This window comes from Panthera leo, chromosome A1 (genome assembly GCF_018350215.1).
Source record: "Panthera leo isolate Ple1 chromosome A1, P.leo_Ple1_pat1.1, whole genome shotgun sequence".
Lineage (NCBI taxonomy): Eukaryota > Metazoa > Chordata > Mammalia > Carnivora > Felidae > Panthera > Panthera leo.
Genome location: NC_056679.1, coordinates 142,823,343 through 142,842,151, shown reverse-complemented (window position 1 = coordinate 142,842,151; position 18,809 = coordinate 142,823,343). Strand labels below are relative to the sequence as shown.

The 18,809-nt window shown below is 43.9% G+C and overlaps 2 protein-coding genes across 2 annotated transcripts in view; one reads left to right on the top strand and one right to left on the bottom strand.

The window, feature by feature from the left end:
* Nucleotides 1–286: 286 nt before the first annotated feature.
* On the bottom strand, nt 287–16,619 carry LOC122200868 (S-methylmethionine--homocysteine S-methyltransferase BHMT2-like). The gene is given in 9 exon segments (XM_042906654.1): nt 287–529; nt 4,894–5,122; nt 5,368–5,550; nt 5,778–5,925; nt 7,958–8,077; nt 8,079–8,150; nt 9,332–9,423; nt 11,212–11,344; nt 16,587–16,619. Coding segments are annotated over 9 exon segments (1,092 nt in total). The 3' UTR covers nt 287–447.
* Nucleotides 16,620–16,790: 171 nt separating this feature from the next.
* Nucleotides 16,791–18,809, top strand: part of DMGDH (dimethylglycine dehydrogenase) — a 68,393-nt gene continuing 66,374 nt past the window's right edge. The window contains exons 1-2 of the mRNA XM_042906643.1: nt 16,791–16,885; nt 17,816–17,990. Of these exons, the coding sequence (XP_042762577.1) occupies nt 16,791–16,885; nt 17,816–17,990 (270 nt within the window). The remainder of the gene's footprint in view (nt 16,886–17,815; nt 17,991–18,809) is intronic.

The following is an 18,809-nucleotide window of genomic DNA, read 5'->3' as shown; positions in this document are numbered from 1 at the left end:
AGGGACAGACACTTGAGATGGGCAGAAGATCTGAAGCGGGCTCTGCACTGACAGCAGAGAGCCCGATGTGGGGCTCGAATTCAAGAACCATGAGAGCCAAAACCAGATGCTTAACTGACTGAACGACTCAGGTGCACCACGTGTTGCTATTCTTGATGACCTTCCAAAGAATGTAGCACAGCATTACTGGACAGTAAGGAGCTGGAGGACCTCTATGCAGAGGCCCTTTCCCATCACCTCTGCATCTGCTGCAGCATCCAGCTGGGTGTTTGTCCACAGTGGGAGCATAAGATGTGTATGTTGGACGGAACCCAAGGGCCAGCAGCACATTAGCTGTTCAGCAACTGGAGACAGCAAGGTGGGCTGGGGGTAAAGGCGGGGAACAGTTCCAGACGGGGGCGGAGGGGGGCTTCCTTCTGTTCTGTTATTCTGAAACAGCACTACTCCTTAGACGTCCGGCTGTGACAGTGAAGGACAGAAAGGTCTGCCCGAAGCTGGCAGCAGATTTTCCCAATACTCCCTTCTGGCCCTGTGTTTAAAAAAAATAATTAAAAAATGCGTACCTGTTTCATAAGTCTAATATGTGTATATATATATATATATATATATATATGCGAATATAAAATAAATTAGTACGTATGCATGTATGTATTTGCCAAATACACATAGGCTTGGTAGATGATCAGGCAGAACTTCAGTTTCAACACACAGACTGAAAAACTATGTCCATCAATGCTTTTCTCACATTTCTATCAAAAACAATCACTGGGTTTCACAGCACCTCTCAGAAAAAGAATATGTGTTTAAATTTTACATGTTTTGGTGAACTACATGTATTCTGAACTTTCTAGCAGGGTCCTAGCTGTACTCAATAGTTTTATATAATGACAAATATATGAAGACGGGGTTTTAAAAAAATGGTTATTTATTTTGTGTGTGTGTGTGTGTGTGTGTGTGTGAGAGAGAGAGAGAGAGAGAGAGAGCGCGCACAAGCAGGAGAGGGGCAGGGAGAGAGAGGGAGAGGTTGTAAGCAGGCTTCACATGGTCAGTGCAGAGCCTGACGCAGGGCTCCAACCCATGAAGTGTGAGGTCATGACCTGAGCTGAAATTAAGAGTTGGCCGCTTAATTGACTGAGCCACCCAGGCGCCCCAAAGCTGGTTTTTAATGTAAAAACACAGTGTAAGTCTTCAAAAGTAACCAGAAACCGAATACAAATTATTTTGTTAATATTTGTTCTTGTTTTTAGACAAAGAAAGAAGCGTACAAAGGTTCCTGGTCACAGACCTTTGTAGTAAATATATTTATACAGTTTTTTCCACTTTATTTATGAAGCAATGAATATATTGACATTTTTTGGATGATGAAAATGTCAGAAATCTGGATGTCTATGGGTTTTGGTGTAATCACAAATTGTTGTGAACATCAATATGTTTGGGAGTTCAAGGTACAAGGAATGTCTGGCTTTGTTCTACAGAAAAATGTTTTCTCTTTACCTGGTAATGAATTTTAAGGATCCCTAGATAATAATTAAAGTAAGCCATATCTCACTTATTTGAACTATTTTAATCATCGCCAAAGTTTGCTCTCCTCATCTTTTAATTATATTTGTATTACTTTGTTCTAAGTATGATACCTATAAAATCAATTTTCTCTGATAAGCATCCATATCTCCCAGAAGAAGTGTTTGGCTAAATGATTTCTTGCCTGCTTTTACAATCTAAATAAATTTACGCTAGGGATGTTGTTTCAGGTAAAAAATGAAGAGTGTTCTAAATCCCACTGAAGGGGCGCCTGGGTGGCTCAGTCAGTTAAGTGGCCATCTCTGGATTTCGGCTCAGGTCATGATCTCATGGTTTGTGAGATCGAGCCCTGCATTGGGCTCTGCACTGACAGTGTGGAGCCTTCTTGGGATTCTCTCTCTCCCTTGCTCTCTGCCCCTCCCCTGCTCGCGCGTGCACACATACTCTCTTTCTCTCAAATAAATAAATAAATAAATAAACATTAAAAAAATCCCGCCGAAATGCATAAAGAAATAAAAAATGGGTTAAATACATAACAGCACTGAAGAAAGACGAGGAGACAGCAGAGACTTTGGTTTCTAAAAGAGGGAAACGGGATGGCATTGTATAGAGATAGACGAGCGAGAGTCAGAGATGCAGTGATTCATAACACAACAGTCATTCAAGAGGTCCTCAGAAAAATGTCTTCAATAACAAAGTGCATTGACAAAAAGCATGATTTGTAACAATTTATAACAAATAGTATAATTTAGAACTTGGAAGACCTTAGAGAAAGTAAAGGCCTGTTATTCATCTTTCAACAATGACAAAGGAAGTTAATTAGAAGTTCCTAGAAAACCAAATGTTGAACAAAGAAAGTCACAGTCTAAGTATGAAACAAATTAAAATATGGCGTACATGTGCACTACAGATGAAATGAAATATGACAGAAGGGAATTGATTTGAGCTTGATGCTTGGAACATTCTCCCACAAGAGGCTCAAGTGTCTTTAAAAAAAAATTTTTTTTTTACGTTTATTTATTTTTGAGACAGAAAGAGACAGAGCATGAACGGGGGAGGGTCAGAGAGAGGGAGACACAGAGTCTGAAACAGGCTCCAGGCTCTGAGCTGTCAGCACAGAGCCCGACGCGGGGCTCGAACTCACGGACCGTGAGATCATGACCTGAGCCAACGTCGGCCGCCCAACCGACTGAGCCACCCAGGCGCCCCTCAAGTGTCTTAAAACAGAATTATTTCTCTTTCTCCATAGTTCCATGCTTATGTCTTGGTTCTAAGTGAACATTTAGAAAATCATTAATGTATCAGGATATTAGACTGGAAATCTTATTGGCAGCACCAAGATATGGCAGACATGAGGTATCAAGGTCATAAGACAGACACTCTGCAGAAGTTTCAAAGGAGGTGGCCAAGAGCCAGTCCCATGGCTCACCTGACTCTACCCTGGACAATCTAGCTCACAGACCAAAGGGCCAGCTTCTCTGATTGAGAGCAAAGAGGGTGCCATTAAATTGGGATCAGACCACACTCTCATAGTTTGTTTACATGAGGGAAGAGTGAAAGTTCCTCCAGTCAGTTGTGGCCCCCAAGTGAAAGAGAGCCAGCCTGGAGGTGTTGAAAATCCAGAGGTATTTAGAATCACCAGGAAGGACGATGAGACCTCTGAAACAGGGTGTTATTTGGAGTGACCTGCTGAAAAAGCCAGGATCTGAAGGGGGAAGTGGCAGTGAGAGAAAGCGATGCCTGTGGCATCCCAGGGGAAGGCTGTGAGGAACCATGGCAGTGCTCAGGAAGACCTGTCAGGTCCAGAAAATGCAGTCTTCCTGTTAGGCTGCTGGGCAAGGAGGAACAGTTAAGTCCCCTTTCCATCCTCTCTCTTCTCCCTTTCAATCTGAAGAGGTCAGGAATCATGGTTAGCAAGACGGGAAGGGAGGATTGAAAGCCTAAGAGAGAAAGAGAAGGACCAGCCTGACTTTCCCTAGTTTCCTGCCTATTGAAGGCAACCAATGGAAAACAGGAGGAGATGTAAGCTTCATGTGTTCCAAGTTTTGATTTTACATGGAACTGTACACTTTAATTACTGAATTAAGACTGTGTGTGCTAAATAAAGTGGTCGCAGGGCTTTCTATTGCCTAAGACTACCCAACAAAGTCCTGGGGCATGTCCGTATTTTTAAATAGGGACAGAGGAAAGAATGAGCAGGTTTAAAGAGACAGAGGGAGACAAAAATAAAGTTGCACTCTGATTATTACATTTCATGAATCCCGTTTGTTTAGTATGACAATTACAATAATAGTGTAAATGTTATTTACTAGATTTACATTTTTTTAAAGTTTATTTATTTTGAGATAGAGAGTGTGCAAGTGGGGAAGGGGCAGAGAGAGAGAGCAAGAGAGACGGAATCCCAAGCAGGCTCCGCATCGCCAGTGCAGAGCTTGGCACAGGCCTCAAACTCATGAACCATGAGATCATGACCTGAGCGACATCGGACACTTAACCGACAGAGCCACCCAGGCACCCAGCTTTACAGCATCGAGCAGAACTCAATGATGTAACTGTCATGGAACACCTTAAAGAAGCCAAGCGGTAGATGAGGGAGAGAGAGTAGAGGGGAGCAGAAAGAGTTAATTGTTTAAAAAAAATTTTTTTTAATGTTTGTTTATTTTTGAGAGAGGAAGAGATGGAGCACGAGCTGGGGAGGGGCAAAGAGCAAGAGAGACACAGAATCTGAAGCAGGCTCCAGGCTCTGAGCTGTCAGCACAGAGTCCGATGCGGGGCTCAAACTCACAAACCATGAGATCATGACCTGAGCCTAAGTTGGATGCTCAACCAACTGAGCCACCCAGGTGCCCCGAGTTAATTCTTGTTTTGCAAAGTGGAATTAAGAGATACTGCTTTATGGCAGTGGATTAAGAAATAGATGGCTAAATAGAAAATTCAAATTTATAAAGGTAACCAAAAGAAGAAATAAAAATGTAATACATCAAAATTGGGAAAAGTAGATCAGGGAGAAAAGGGGAATATTCTGTGATTTAAATGCCTCAGTTTTTTAAAGGGTTAGCAGTAATTACAGCTTAAAATTGCTAAACCAGAAATAAGGTCTAAGATTTCAAAACACAAGGGAGGGAGACAGAGGATCTGAAGCAGACTCCATGCTGACAGCAGAGAGCCCAACATGGGGCACAAAGTCACAAACCTGTGAGATCATGACCTGAGCCGAAGTCAGATGCTCCACTGACTGAGCCACCCAGGAGCCTCTAGTTTTAATTTTATATACTTGTATATTTTTTCAATTTTTACTGCATGCATAGTGTTTCTAACAATAAATAAAATGAGATTCGAGCAAAATAGTAATGTCAATTAGAAAATTCCTACCTGGCTCTAATCCAGGGTTTGGTGTGCATATTGAAACTGCTTCCCCAACTCCCATGTTTGTCAGAAGCAGGAGGCCAAAAGCCCCTTTCTGGGGCCAGCTCCTCTGCAATCGCCCTGATGTGGTAGGGTTCAAATCCACAGCACCCGCCAATGTACCTGACCCCGAGTTTGTAGGCCTCTCTGGCATATTTCTGAATATCCCATCTGGTTGCAGCTCTGGGCTCCAGTCCTGCAACACAACCATCACAGCATTGCTGTTACTGTCCTTGTATTCAAATCACAGGTGCTCTGATGGGCATTTTTTACAATTAGAAAATCACGAACTTTAGATTCTGCTCATTTTTCATTAACATTGAACGTTTTTGTCTTATGCGGTCTCTATTTGTAAGACCGTACCATAGCTATTTATTATGGCCGTTTCCATGCTGTCAGCACAAGAAAACGCAAGGACCTCTAATATGTGGCTGGGCTTACCAGAGGGATATTCTGGGAGATCCACAAACCCTCCTTTGCCACAGTCCGGTGTATGGAAGCCTAGGGACTGCACCATCAGATGCGCCTCCAACCCTGCAGCCTATAGGCCCGCCTTCATGAGTTTCATCGTCTTCAAGCTGGTGCTGGGTCCAAATCGGCAGTTCACGCCCACAATTGCAGCCCCTAGGCAAAGAAATAAAGGACTTATATATTTTATTTATTTTATTTTTTAGTAGTTGGAAATTGCCTTAGAAATTAGCTATCCTTCTCCACCGCCTAAGTTTTAGAAATAAGGAAACCAATTCCAGTTAATTCTGTTAGCAATGAACTGCTCTCACAATATTAAGCAACCTTTGTTAAATTTTATAAACAATAGCTGAACTGCTAATCACACGATGCATCCAAATTACCTGCCTTCACCAGCTTAACGGCACATTCTCCAGGTGACACACCATGCATGTCTCCATCTGGGCCTATGCACATGGTAGCTGCCACAGGTTTACCCAACGCTTTTAAGACTTCCACAGCCCACACGGCTTCTTCGGCATGCTCAAAATACTAAGAGAAATTTCACCATTTCTATTGGTCCAAATGTAAAGCAGATTTTGAAAGGTAGAATGCAAATGTTGCCAAATAGTTATAAAAATAAATAAATATATGCGGTAAAACTTGCTAGGAACAGGTATTTAGCAGACTAAAGAATACTTTTTTTTTAAAGTTTATTTATTTATTTTGAGGGAGAGAGAGAGAGAGCTTGTGCGAGCAGGGGAGAAACAGAGAGAGAGAGAGGGAGAGAGAATCCTAAGCAGGCTCTGTGCTCAACACAGAGTCCAACACGTCACTTGATCCCATGACCCTGGGATCGTGACCTGAGCCAAAATCAAGAGTTGGACATTCAACCAACTGAGCTACCCAGGCACCCCTAAAGAATGCTTTTCTAAAGTACACATTTTAATTCCTTTAACAATAATATATAGATTTTCATTCGGGGATCATTGATTCAGCAAGATGATGACTGTTAGGAAAAAAACAGAAGCAAAAACCACAAAGGTTTTTAAAGTAATTGAGTATTTAAATTCATAATTTTGAAGGAATTTTATTAATAAACTCTTTTATGGAACTGGGGTAATCTCCAAAAAAAATTATGAATAGTGTATTATGCTTAATACTTCAAAGTGATTTTATATTCACTTCTAGTTAGACGTTCATAAGTGCTCCATGAAGTAGGGAGAAATATGATTTCTGCCTGGCGAGAACGCTGAGGCACAGAGCAGCGAGGAATAGCTACCCAGTTTCTTTGCCGAGGGTGGACAAGACACCTTGTCTGGTAAACCCAGGCCATTTGCAGGGGTGCTTCCCAGGAATCTCTTTAAGGGCCGTCATTGAAAAGCTGACCTTAAGTAAGTGAAGAAAAGTCAGCAAAAATCTCCCTGTCTTCTTCCTTCTTGACTTAGATTCTGCAGAATCAGTGTGTGGGGAATGGCAGAGGGAGTCCACAGAGAGGTTCTTGCAAAACAAACTGGTGTCCTCATCCATCTGGAGAACCTATCAGGTGGGGTTGGTGACCGTCTCTGCAGATGATTCTTGCCAGGTGTGTCTGTCAGGCTTGGCTGGCCCTGAGCCTTAGGAAGGTTGACCAAGCAAGGTCTTCAATAGGTTCAGAGAGTGGTTAGGGAAATAGCGGTTGGGAGGCTATTGTCCTTGTTGAAGGTAGAGATTTGGGTTGAGAGCTTGACTTTACACGGTAACAAAGGTGGGAAATGGGGAATGAGGGCTTTTTTTTTTTTTTTTTAATGTTTATTTATTTTTGAGAGAGAGAGAGAGCGCAAGCCAGGCAGGGGCAGAGAGAGGGGATCCAAAGTGTGCTCTGTGCGGACAGCAGTGAGCCCAATGTGGGCTCGAACTCATGAACTTTGAGATCATGACCTGAGCCGAAATCAGATGCTCAACCAGCTGAGCCATCCAGGTGCCCCAGGAATGAGGGCTTTTTAATTTTTGGAAGTGGAAGGAAGAGAATGTTCTCGGCCTTCATGTCCAATCAATGATCAATTCTTATTGATTTTTTCTTCAAAATATCACTCACATATCATAGCTAGAGGGAAAGCCGAGGGATTGGGGTAAGCACAGCATGAACAGAGGAGGGCAACGAAACTACTTGGTACTGAGTATTGTTAGTGGGGCCTGCATGAGCCTGAGCAACCATCTACCTCCTAAGCTTTGCTCTCTCACAGCCTCTAGCCCATGCACACAGCCCCTTCCTGCCCTGCCCCTCCCACAGGAGAGACTGCTTCCTGAATCACCGTCCCCTTCTCACCCAACATTGCATGGTCCCCTGTGAGTCAGCTGCTACAACCACCCAAAAGAACACGAAGGCTACAGGTAGACCTGTCCTGGGTCTGCCCTTCGGCTTCACACAGAACCTAGCACACAATTGAGAGGATGTTTGCCTTGATTACAGTGCATTTAAACAAACCTTTGACCCTGTACCCTGAGGAAACGAGGGCACAAAGCAATCCAATACCCTCCTGAAAGCTGAAGACTATGCAGTTGTATTTGTCAAAATAGTGTTTCCCTAAAACACGAGACTTACCTCGGCAATCAAGAAGTCCACATTTTTCCTGGCAAAAACATCTAGCTGGCGTTGAAAGAGTTGTTTAACTCTAGCTTCATCCTTGTGGTGTGTGTACGCCGATGTCTGGCAGATCCCCCCCTGCCACCAAAGCGTCACCTTTTCCAGCCACTTCCCTGGCAAGGTCACAGGCAGCGGCGTTCACATCTTCCCACTGAAGTTGGAGAGCAAGAGTTCAGATGGTGAGCCTGGCGTTTTAGAGGTAAAATATTACAAATAACCAAAGGGGCAATGAGCAAGTAAGATGAGTTCAAGGTATGGCGTAAAATGCACGTTGGGAAGACCAGCAGAGTTGGGTACCTTCTCCTCTACTACCAGTGAGCTTATAGTTCCATGACTGGACTTGCCACACTGGATCTTAGTAAATGTTTGTTTGCCTCCCTCACTTGACTGTGAGCCACTTAGGAATCTGGTCTGTGGCTTTCTTTCATCTTTGTTTCAAGCATAGAGATTGGACTATAGCAGGTACTCAAGAAATGCTGGTTGGTTGAATACATGGGCATGAACATTTGCAAGTATTAACACTTTTCACGTATGGAATATCTCACAATACTTCCGCATTCTTCTCCTTATCTACTTTTCTCAACGACCCTATGCATTTAAGCATAAATTATCTCTATTTGCAGAGAGAAAACCAATGCTCCCTGCAGTCAAGTGTCTTGCCCAAAGTCACACACCCAACAGATGGCAAAGTTGAGTATCAAACCCAATTCTTCATTCCTAGGCCAGTGCCATATTCCCAAGGACCACCCTGTCTCCAGATGGACAAGTCAGAAGAGAAGACAGTGAAATAAGGGAAAAAGACATCTATAAAATAATAGCACAGAAGGATGACCATGTCCTTCCAATGGCCAATTCCTTCCCAGTCCTATCCTCCCCACATACCCCAGCTAAAGAGGCAGAAAAAAAAGCTCATTTATTTAGTATATATTCATTTACATAATAATTAATTCTTTAATAGACATTTTGTGTGGAGTTTGTAGCAAAGTATAGTAACACATCAGGTCAATTCCATAGCTTCCCGTCAAGAGGTTACTTTTTTTTTTTTTTTTAAACGTTTATTTATTTTTGAGACAGAGGGAGAGAGAGCATGAACAGGGGAGGGTCAGAGAAAGAGGGACACACAGAATCTGAAACAGGCTCCAGGCTCCGAGCCATCAGCACGGAGTCCTATGCGGGGCACAAACCCACGGACCGCGAGATCATGACCTGAGCTGAAGTCGGACACCCAACCGACTGAGCCACCCAGGCTCCCCAAGAGGTTACTTTTATTACAGATGATCCCTGACACTTTCCTCCTCCCTCCCTTCACACCTGCCCCCACACCAAAATTACCTTGCTCTCTTTATTGTCCTCACTGGCAGAAAAGGTGAAAGTCTGCATGACATTTGATCCTGCTCTCAAGAATTCCATGTGAAGTTGACGAACTACAAGGTAGATTTTGAATTAAAATTAAGAAGATAAAAACCATAGGAGCTTTCATTTATAGCAAAAGTAGCTTACCCACTCGCATCTCTTTTAATCAGACACATTTCAAACCTTGTACTTATAAAAAATTGCAGATTACGGTCAGTAGAATTCAAGGACAGAACAAGGCAGAGTCAATACCAAACTGGGGCTATTTGGAGTAGCCTCATGTTGCCCTGTCGATGGGCCTCAACAGCCTGGTGCAGTCGCAGGCAGAGATTAAGGCCTGGTTGGCCAACTGCCCCCTCAATCTTTTGGTCTAGAGAGGGTTTATTCATTTGCCTGTGTTGTGAGGGATGTGGCTGATCTACTTATAGTCAGCACTGGGAGCCCTCAAAAAAGGATGAGGAAATTCTCAAATTGGACAGAGTGTATGTGGGTTGTGCCCCCATCGAACTGATTCAACAGCAAGCGGCTGCTAAGGTGCCATCAGAGAGCTTTTGTTGGCCTATCAGAACACCCTTTCCTTCTCTCTCTTCATCCTTGTTATTTCAACACTTTCTGGTTTAGCAGAAGAATCTTCTAAAATGAAGAACAGGGGCACCTGGGTGGCTCATTTGGTTGTGTTTGACTCTTGATTTTGACTCAGGTCATAACCCCATGTTCGTGAGATCAAGCCCCTTGTCGGGCTCTGCGCTGACAGCATGAAGCCCACTTGAGACTCTGTTTCTCCCTCTCTCTTTGCCCCTCCCCTGCTTGCATGTGCTTGCACCACGTGCTCTCTCTTTCTCAAAATAAATAAACTTAAAAAAAATAAATAAAATGAAGAACAAGTTCTCCTTGGGCCAGATGAAAACTTCATGCTAAGCACCAGAGAAATAAAACCTGGTCCCACCACATAACTCTGGGTATTGGATGAAACAATGCAAATGCCATCAGGGACTTAGGACACGTGGGACCCTTCACACCGGTTAACTCACAAGTCCTGACAACTAGCCCATCTCACACCCTCATGTGGCATGGATCAAGAAACTGACCCTTGGGAAAGTCAAATGACTTGTCCAAGGTCACACGGCTGGTCGGCAGAAGAACCAGGACAGGATCCCAGGCTTCTCAGATACACCGTGCATATATGAATAAAATCAGAGCAAACTGAAAGTTCCGTTCCCAGCTTGTATCCATTTCATTCTTTCACTTTATCTTCCCCTTTAATTTAGGACCTTGCTCTCAATAAAGAGTAAAAACAGAATTAAAGCTCCAGTTTTGATGTTACTCACCAATCCCATCCCAGTTTCTACCTCCAGCTCTTATTGTTTTTTGGGTTTTTTTTTCTAGCTAAGGGGATGAGGTGAAACTGTTTATTTCTTCACACCCCTCTCCCCCAGCAACCCCCAAATGTCTACTCTCTATGCTCTGTTAATCTGGTGGTTACCATTAATCATCTTTACCAAACACGGTTCTAGTATAATAAGCAAATTAGCCAGAAGGATTAACGTGAAGCCATAACACATGAGGTTCAGGAAACTCTTGACTATCCACAAGGTGAATATTCATGGAACAAATATTAAGGTGTATAATTTAACACCTCCTATGTATGAAGATGCAAGCGTGTGGTGGTGGGCGGCGGGGAGGGAGAGGACATTTTATTCTATGTGCTTCAGCCATGTACTGTCACCGTCCACATCTTGGTGATTCTGGCAAGGGAAACAGTCCTTAGAAAACACTGAGAATTATTCCTTTATATTCTCTCAGTCAGATTTAAGCAAACTGTCACCCAGATAAACGCCGTCGGGGCTGCTGGCACTGACCTGCATTGGGATATTCCACCACCACTTCTGGAGTCCAGAGCCCCGCCTTCACGTAGCCCCTCTTCTCCAGAGTTAGGAGAAAGCTGCCGTCTCCAACCACAACCTCCCCATTCTCCAGACGTTCCAAAATACCCTGAAGAAAAGAAAGAAAAATCACCCAAGATGCCTCTTTTTTTTTTTTTTTCCCCTTAAAGCAGTTTCCAATTTTAGGAAAGGTGGTCCTATGTTCTTATAGATCCAGTTCTGTCAAAATCCTCAATGTCTAACAATATTCTAGAAAGACTGAGTATACTATATTTCCTGGACATTCCAGGTACTTGTGTTGTGCAAAGTGCTGTGACTGTTTTTTCTCAAATAATGTTTACGCTGAGTCAAATTATAGTGAAAGTGCTGATTCTGCGATATACTGTTTTCTCAACATGTTTGTGGCAGACACTGATAGTTGCCTAATTAGTATGTATTTCCTCTTCTCTTCTTTGTTAATGTATTTCGTTTGGGGAGACAATGTCCTCAACTTAAAAAAAATTCTCTGGCAGAGGGGCAGTGCATGCCTGAGTGGCTCAGTCGGTTAAGCGTTTGACTTCAGCTCAGGTCATGATCTAGCAGTTTGTGGGTTTGAGTCCTACATTGAACTCTGTGCTGACAGCTTAGAGCCTGGAGCCTGCTTCGGATTCTGTGTCTCCCTTTCTCTCTGCCCCCTCCTACTCCCTCTCTTTCTCTCTCTCTCAAACATAAACAAACATTGAAAGAAAATTTATTAAAAAAATTCTTAGGACGTCTGGGTGGCTCAGTTGGTTAGGCGTCTGACTCTCGGTTCCTGCTCAGATCATGATCTCACAGTTTGTGGGATTGATCCCTGCATTGGGCTCTGCAATGACAGCATGGAACCTGTTTGGGATTCTCTCTCTCCATCTCTCTCTGCCCCCCCCGGCTCACACTCTATCTTGCTCTCTCTCAAAATAAATAAATAAACAAAAAAAAATTCTCGGGCTCCCTTCCGCTGGGGGGAGGTGGGTATATTACATAGAGCTGGCCAATGAGACATGGGCAGAAGCCAGTTAAAGATTTCTGGCAAAGTTTTGCTTTCCTGATATAGATGGGCACTCTCTTCCATCGTGGCACTTTTTCTCTTTCCTGACTAGAATGTCAATATAAGCCCTAGAGGTATACCAGTCATCCTGCAGCCATGCCATTGAAAGTCACACACTAAGGCAGGTGGAGCCGACTAACAGTTGCTGTCACTCACAGCCGCAGGGTTTTTTTTTGTTTTTTTTTTTAATTTTTTTTTTTAATGTTTTATTTATTTTTGAGACAGAGAGAGAGAGAGCATGAACGGGGGAGGGGCAGAGAGAGAGGGAGACACAGAACCAGAAGCAGGCTCCAGGCTCTGAGCCATCAGCCGAGAGCCCGACGCGGGGCTGGGACTCACGGACCGCGAGATCGTGACCTGAGCCAAAGTCAGACGCTTAACCGACTGAGCCACCCAGGCGCCCCCACAGCCGCAGGGTTTTAATGGCATCTTTGCGTAGCTGCAGCAGCCATGGATTGTTAGGCCTCACGTTAGGGGAGAAAACTAGCCTCTTTTTTTTTTTGCATAAACCACTAAACATAATCCTAAGGGGCAGAAAGTTTCATAACTATGCCCCTACATTTTCCAGCATGTTCATATATGTTTTCATTTGGTACTCCCGACAACGCTGTGAGCTAGGCAGGGCAGATGGTTTTTATTCCCATTTTATAAATGAGGAAACTGAGGTTCAACGAGACTAAGTGACTTGTCCAAGATCACAGAGCTAAGAAAGATTACAAAGCTAAAGTGGACTTCAGATCTTCTAAATTCCTAATCTACTCTCTTTCTAATCCCACTTTTCTGTTTGGCCCACCCATACTTGAATAAAAGGCTGTATCCAGAGCAGTTCTCCAAGGGCTTACAGTTTCCATTGTCTAAAATGTGCCTCCCCCAAATACCTGCCTCCCCCAAATACCTGCATGGCTCACCGTCACATGCCTTCAGGGCTTTGGTCAAGGGTCATCTTTTCAGGGAGGCATTCCCTGACCATCCTATAGGAAAACTGCAAACACTCCCATGGTGACCCCTACTCCTCTTGTAAAGATTGCATTAGCTGAAGATACAATCTTTTACTGAAAATACAAGGCCAGTTCACTTCAGCCCTGTCTACAGCTAGACACACAGCAATGCATGAGTGGGAGAGAAATGCCTCCAGTTGCCCCTTCTAACCAGCCATATCTGCAGCCCAGGAAGGTACATTAGAAAGAGTTGCAGTGGAGGCCGCCATATCTAGAACATCTCCATTTTTGTGTGGAGGGAAGTGAAATGGAATACAAACTGTGTTAGCTATATTAACCATAAACACTGCTTTGACTCTGGTTATTTTTTCCATATTTTATATCTAAAGATGAATTTTAGTTGAATGTGGAAGAACTGTTAATATTTATTATGATTCTCACCTAGTTCTCTATTCCTTCCAAAATATGCAATTTGCTCTTTCAATGTTGTACTTTTGAAACATAAAAAAAGACTTCAGCTTTAAATTTTCATGAGAACTTTCCACATGCCAGGTACAGTTCCAGGCAAGAGGGATAAACATTGGACTAAGACAAGGTCCCTGCCCTCGAGAAACTCAAAGTCTGCCCACTCGGGGGAAGGCTGATGGGTCAAAAAATCATCACAATGTATGTAAGAAAGAAATGCTGCAGAGGAATACAGAACAGAAAATCAGAGGTATAGTCATCTGTATAAAATCTCATCTTGGAAATCTAACACTTCAATTATAAGCTAAGATTCAAATTTAATAGTATACACCAAACAATTCTAGAGGGGAAAAACACTGGCATACAGTTTAGGTGTTATAGGTTAGTATCTCACCTACCACATTCAACCTGTCTCGAGGTTATGCCAAGTGTATCTATTTAACACTTCTTAGATACATACCTACATCCTACTGTCCCTGGATTATTGAAATGGCCTCCAATTCGCTCCCACAGCCCACTCTGTTGTATCTTCCACTGCTGCAGACCAAAGCCTTGCCTGTCTGACTCTTACTTGTGATTACTTCCTCCTTTGTGTTCTGCTTCAGGTCAAACACCCTCCATTCCTGCATCTGTCACCTGTAGCTACAGTATCTGGTTACTTACCTGTCCCCTCTGTTTGGCTTTAAAATGCTTGAGGCTCAGGTGACAAATCTCATTTGTCTGTATCCCTACCACCTCATACAGCACCTAACAAAGAGTAGGCTCTTAACAAACCATGCCAAGAGTCAGCAGACAGATAAGATTTTTGAAACTGTCACTTGTGTCTTATGTGCTACAAGTTTAGTCCTGAGGAGAGAGAGAGAGAAAAAAAAAATGACACTCTTTAACAGAAAATTAGCTAGCTAGGGTTTTAAGAAAATTATAGTGCCTATTTTGATTGTAATCTTCATGATAACAAGTTAAGCCATTTTGATCTGTTATCTAGATGTTTGTCCAAAATTTTAAATTTTGCCAGTTTTCTTAAAAAGCCATTAGCAAAATAGCTATATTATCAAGACTTGAATTCAGAGCACCTTTAAGCCTCTCCTTCACTGCTCTATCTACCACCCTAGTTAATTACTACACCAGCTGATCTAAAGACAGCTCCAGAATGACAGGGGACTCTGTAAAATAAAGAGCAATGTAAATTAATTTGCAGTACATTTATATTTTCATCCCATCCTCCCTTTCAGTTTGGCAGTGAATCTGCCTTGGATCTGGTAGTGAGCTCTGAGAGGCATTTATGCTTCCTTGTTGCAGATATCAGTATCTAGACTTCTGGATTTAAGGTATGGCTTCAGGGCACCTCTGATCAGACAGATGAGTAGACCAACTTCATTCACCCTCGGCCAGACGCTGCCAGAGATCCAATATGCCTGAAGTTGCCACTAGGACTGCTCTTGGGGATTAATGAAGCGATTGGAAGTGTCCCCTGTGGCAACTAAATGAATTCTTAAAATGTACCTGTTGGCTGACAGGAGAGGTGAGATTAGCTGCTTCCCACTAACATTTTAACTCCCAGGTACACATTAACATGGTTATCATACGATAACCTTGGCGTTGCAAGAGCAGAGGCTGGGAAGAAATTGAACAGGGACAGCATATTTTAAAAACCTTTTAAAAAGTGAGCCAAAGGTGAACACAGTAATACAGAAAATTTAGAGAAAGAAATCAGCACAATGTCTTTATCTTTTATTAAGCTCATTTACTTCAATGCCCATATTTTACTTTTATAAAACATATCCAAAGATTTTTTTTAATTGTTAAAGTCATATTCCACATCTTACGCAACTATTACCATTATTATTTCTTTCCTTTCACTGCATATATAAATATTTACATAGTTGGGGTCGGTCTGTATAGTATAACTCCTTTTGTAACTTAACTATTGTCAAAGCAGTTTGCTTGTTCTCATACTTAGCTTCTTAATTGGCTGCCTAATAACTTATTAAGTGGATGCACCTATATTTAGGGAGCGCACCATCATTGGGCATCTTGATTGTTGCTAATTTTTTAGGAGAAAAAGATCAGTGGTGCATACTTACATGCCTATATAGCTTCTCCCTTCCCCCCTCTGAGTTTCAGGGCACAGCTGGGTTGCTTTGAGGGATCCTGGAGATGTTCTGCGTCCAAGTTCATGCCTTTCCTAATTTTGTCACCCCTTCTCCTCACCAAGAAACGTTGGGGGGTGGGGGGACAAAGCTGACACTTGGTGAACAGAGAGGGAAAGAGGCCTAGAGAAGGAACCAGAAAGCCGGTCCTACTGAAAAGGCTAGGCAGAACGCCGCTACCCCACTAACCTGCGCACTTCCCCACCCGCCCCCACTCCGCTGTGGGGGTCTGGGAGCATCTTGCACCCCTGGTTTCAGGCCAGCCCATCAGTTGCAGGGCCAGGCTGCTACCCTTCCCAAAACGCCAAAGAACCAAGCTCTGGGGCTAGTTGAGCCCAAGACCTGAGGTAGGCTGAGGGTAGAAAATGTGAGCGCGGCGCCTGAGTCCGGAGCTAGACTTCAAATCCCCGCTCCACCCTGAACTAGATGGGTGACCTTGAGCTAGTGGCCTTTCTGGGCCTCAGTTTCCTCACCTGAAAAATGGGAATAATTGTGCGCAGTCCGCGAAGTGTGGGGCACCGAGTCCGGGCTCAGTAAATTATCTAATCCTCACGCCAAGGCGGTATTGTCGCCCCGGGCAAGTGGCGATCGCGTATACTGAGACACAGAGCCCTCCAGGTGCCGGGCCAGGGCTGCAGAGCTCATTCAAGGGTTGAAGTGGGGTCTCAACTCAGGCGCCGGGAGCCTCGCGGCCGGGAGCGCTGAGTACCTCGCCGACTCCCGGAAACTCACCTTTTTGGCCCTGGGGCCTCCGGCCGGTGCCATCTCGCCGCGGCTGTGCGGCCGCCGGGTCCGCGAGAGCGCGCCAAGCTCTGGAACCCGCCCCTCGCCCGGGGGAGGGTCCCCCAGCAGAGCCGCCGGCCCCGCTGCCCCAGGGTGCCCGGTGTCCTCGGAGCAGGCTCCCGCGCCCGCGCCCTCGGCCTCCTCGGCCTCGCCATGCTCCGCCCGGGCGCGCAGCGGGGCCTCCTGCTGTCGAGTCTCCGGCTGCAGGGCTCCCCCGGCCGCCCGCGCTCAGCCTGCGGCCGCCAAGGGTGAGTGGGGGCCCGGCCGGCGCGGAGGCCCGCGGATGGGCTGCTGCCTGGGTGGGAGCAGGGACTGAGGCAGTCTGCCGGGTCGGGGGAGCCTGGGCCTCTGAGAAATGGGCATTCGGATTTCACGGTTGGTGGACAAAGTGAAACAGTATCAAAGGGTTCCCAGTGCGAAGTTACTCCTACCCCCATCTCCCAGTCAACTTGTTAACAGTGTCTTCTGTATTTTTCCAGAGATTGTCTATGTGTAAGCAAACATAGGAAGATATACACCATATACACATATATATGGTGTATATCTTCCTATGTTATATAGAGATATATATTCCTCTTTGCCTTACTTACACCTTGCTTTTTACAACGTGTCCTGGAGAGGCCCACGATCCGGCTAGGTAGAAAGTCACGCAAATAAATATATGAGACCACTGAGCAGTAACTATAAAATTAAAGGAGGCTGTACGTGGTGAGGAAGTTAAACGAAGAAGAACATTTTACTCCGTCTGGCTCTCCGCAGCCTGGAAAGCATTGGATGGAGGAGATGATCCAAGATTTATAGGAGCTAAAGTTCATAATAATGGTTTTTCATGGAATAGAATGATTATGTGTGTTCTCCAAGTAGACTGAAAAAAAAAACTACTCTTTAACTCTTTTGGGGGAAAAAAAATAGAAGTCGTGTTCAATTCTTTAGCTATATTTGTTATCTACAATGGACCAGAATTATATGGAACGGGTTTCAAAGTCCTCCTCTTTCCTCCCTTAACCAGGTTGCTTCAATCAGGGTTTAGATGCCCCAATGACTAAATCAGCGCTATGCAACCCTCATGGGCACTGTTAAAATACTAGAGAAAAAAGGAGAAGAAACAGGAAACAAGTCAGAAAAACTACAGCTGCCATAGCCTAATAAAACTACCATTTACAAAAATTGTCTTCCAGAGAGGAAAACGCACCTTTGTCTGCGGAAACAAGATGGAAAGACAGAGCAGAAACTGTGATAATTGGAGGTGGCTGCATTGGTGTGAGTCTGGCTTATCACCTGGCCAAAGCAGGGATGAAGGATGTGGTCCTCCTGGAAAAATCAGAGCTCACTGCTGGATCTACCTGGCATGCAGTAAGAAAAGCCCCTCCACACCTTTTGGGATGAGCACTGGGTGTTGTATGGAAACCAATTTGACAATAAATTTCAAAAAAAAAAAAAAAAAAGAAAGAAAGAAAATCCCCTCCAAACCGTCACCTGCCCTGAAGTGTGTAAACCAGTGCAATCAACTTTCTTCCCATCACAACTCCCCACTTCGAGCTCTTTAGAGTGAGTGTCCCTTCAGTAGTGTTGGAAAGTGCAATTGCAGTTTAGTGATCAAAATATATAATATTTTTATCTTGAGCCTATAGCTTCTGGATTCACTCCTGGCTCTGCCATTTTCTACCCATATGACTTTTGGTCAGTTTCCATTTCCTGATGTGCAGAAAGGAAATATTAACAGTACCTCGCTGACAGGGTTGTGATGAAGATTGAGTTAATATGTGTAAAGGTATTAAACACATGGTAAACATTTAGCAAATGTTAGCTTTTGTCTGGAAGGATGTAGCTGGATGATTGCACATATAGCCAGAGACCTGCACTAAATTCCCCTCACCTGGGTTTTGTGGTCTTTTTAGTTTCATTTATGATTTTAATGCTGCACTGTGAGACAACAGCTTGGTGTCATGAGGCTGAGAACTGTGAGGGCTGAGAACATGTGATGTTGCTTTTGTGTTGTAAATTAACACGCAGCCTCTTCCGTTGGGCAGACTTAATAATACAAATAATTATTCCAGCACTACACAATAATTGGGCTTAAATGGAAAGTTACTCAGGTGAATGAAGTGACTGACACTGCTCTCATAGCATTATGCCATATCAATGATTTCTGAAGTCAGTTAAGGAAGAGAG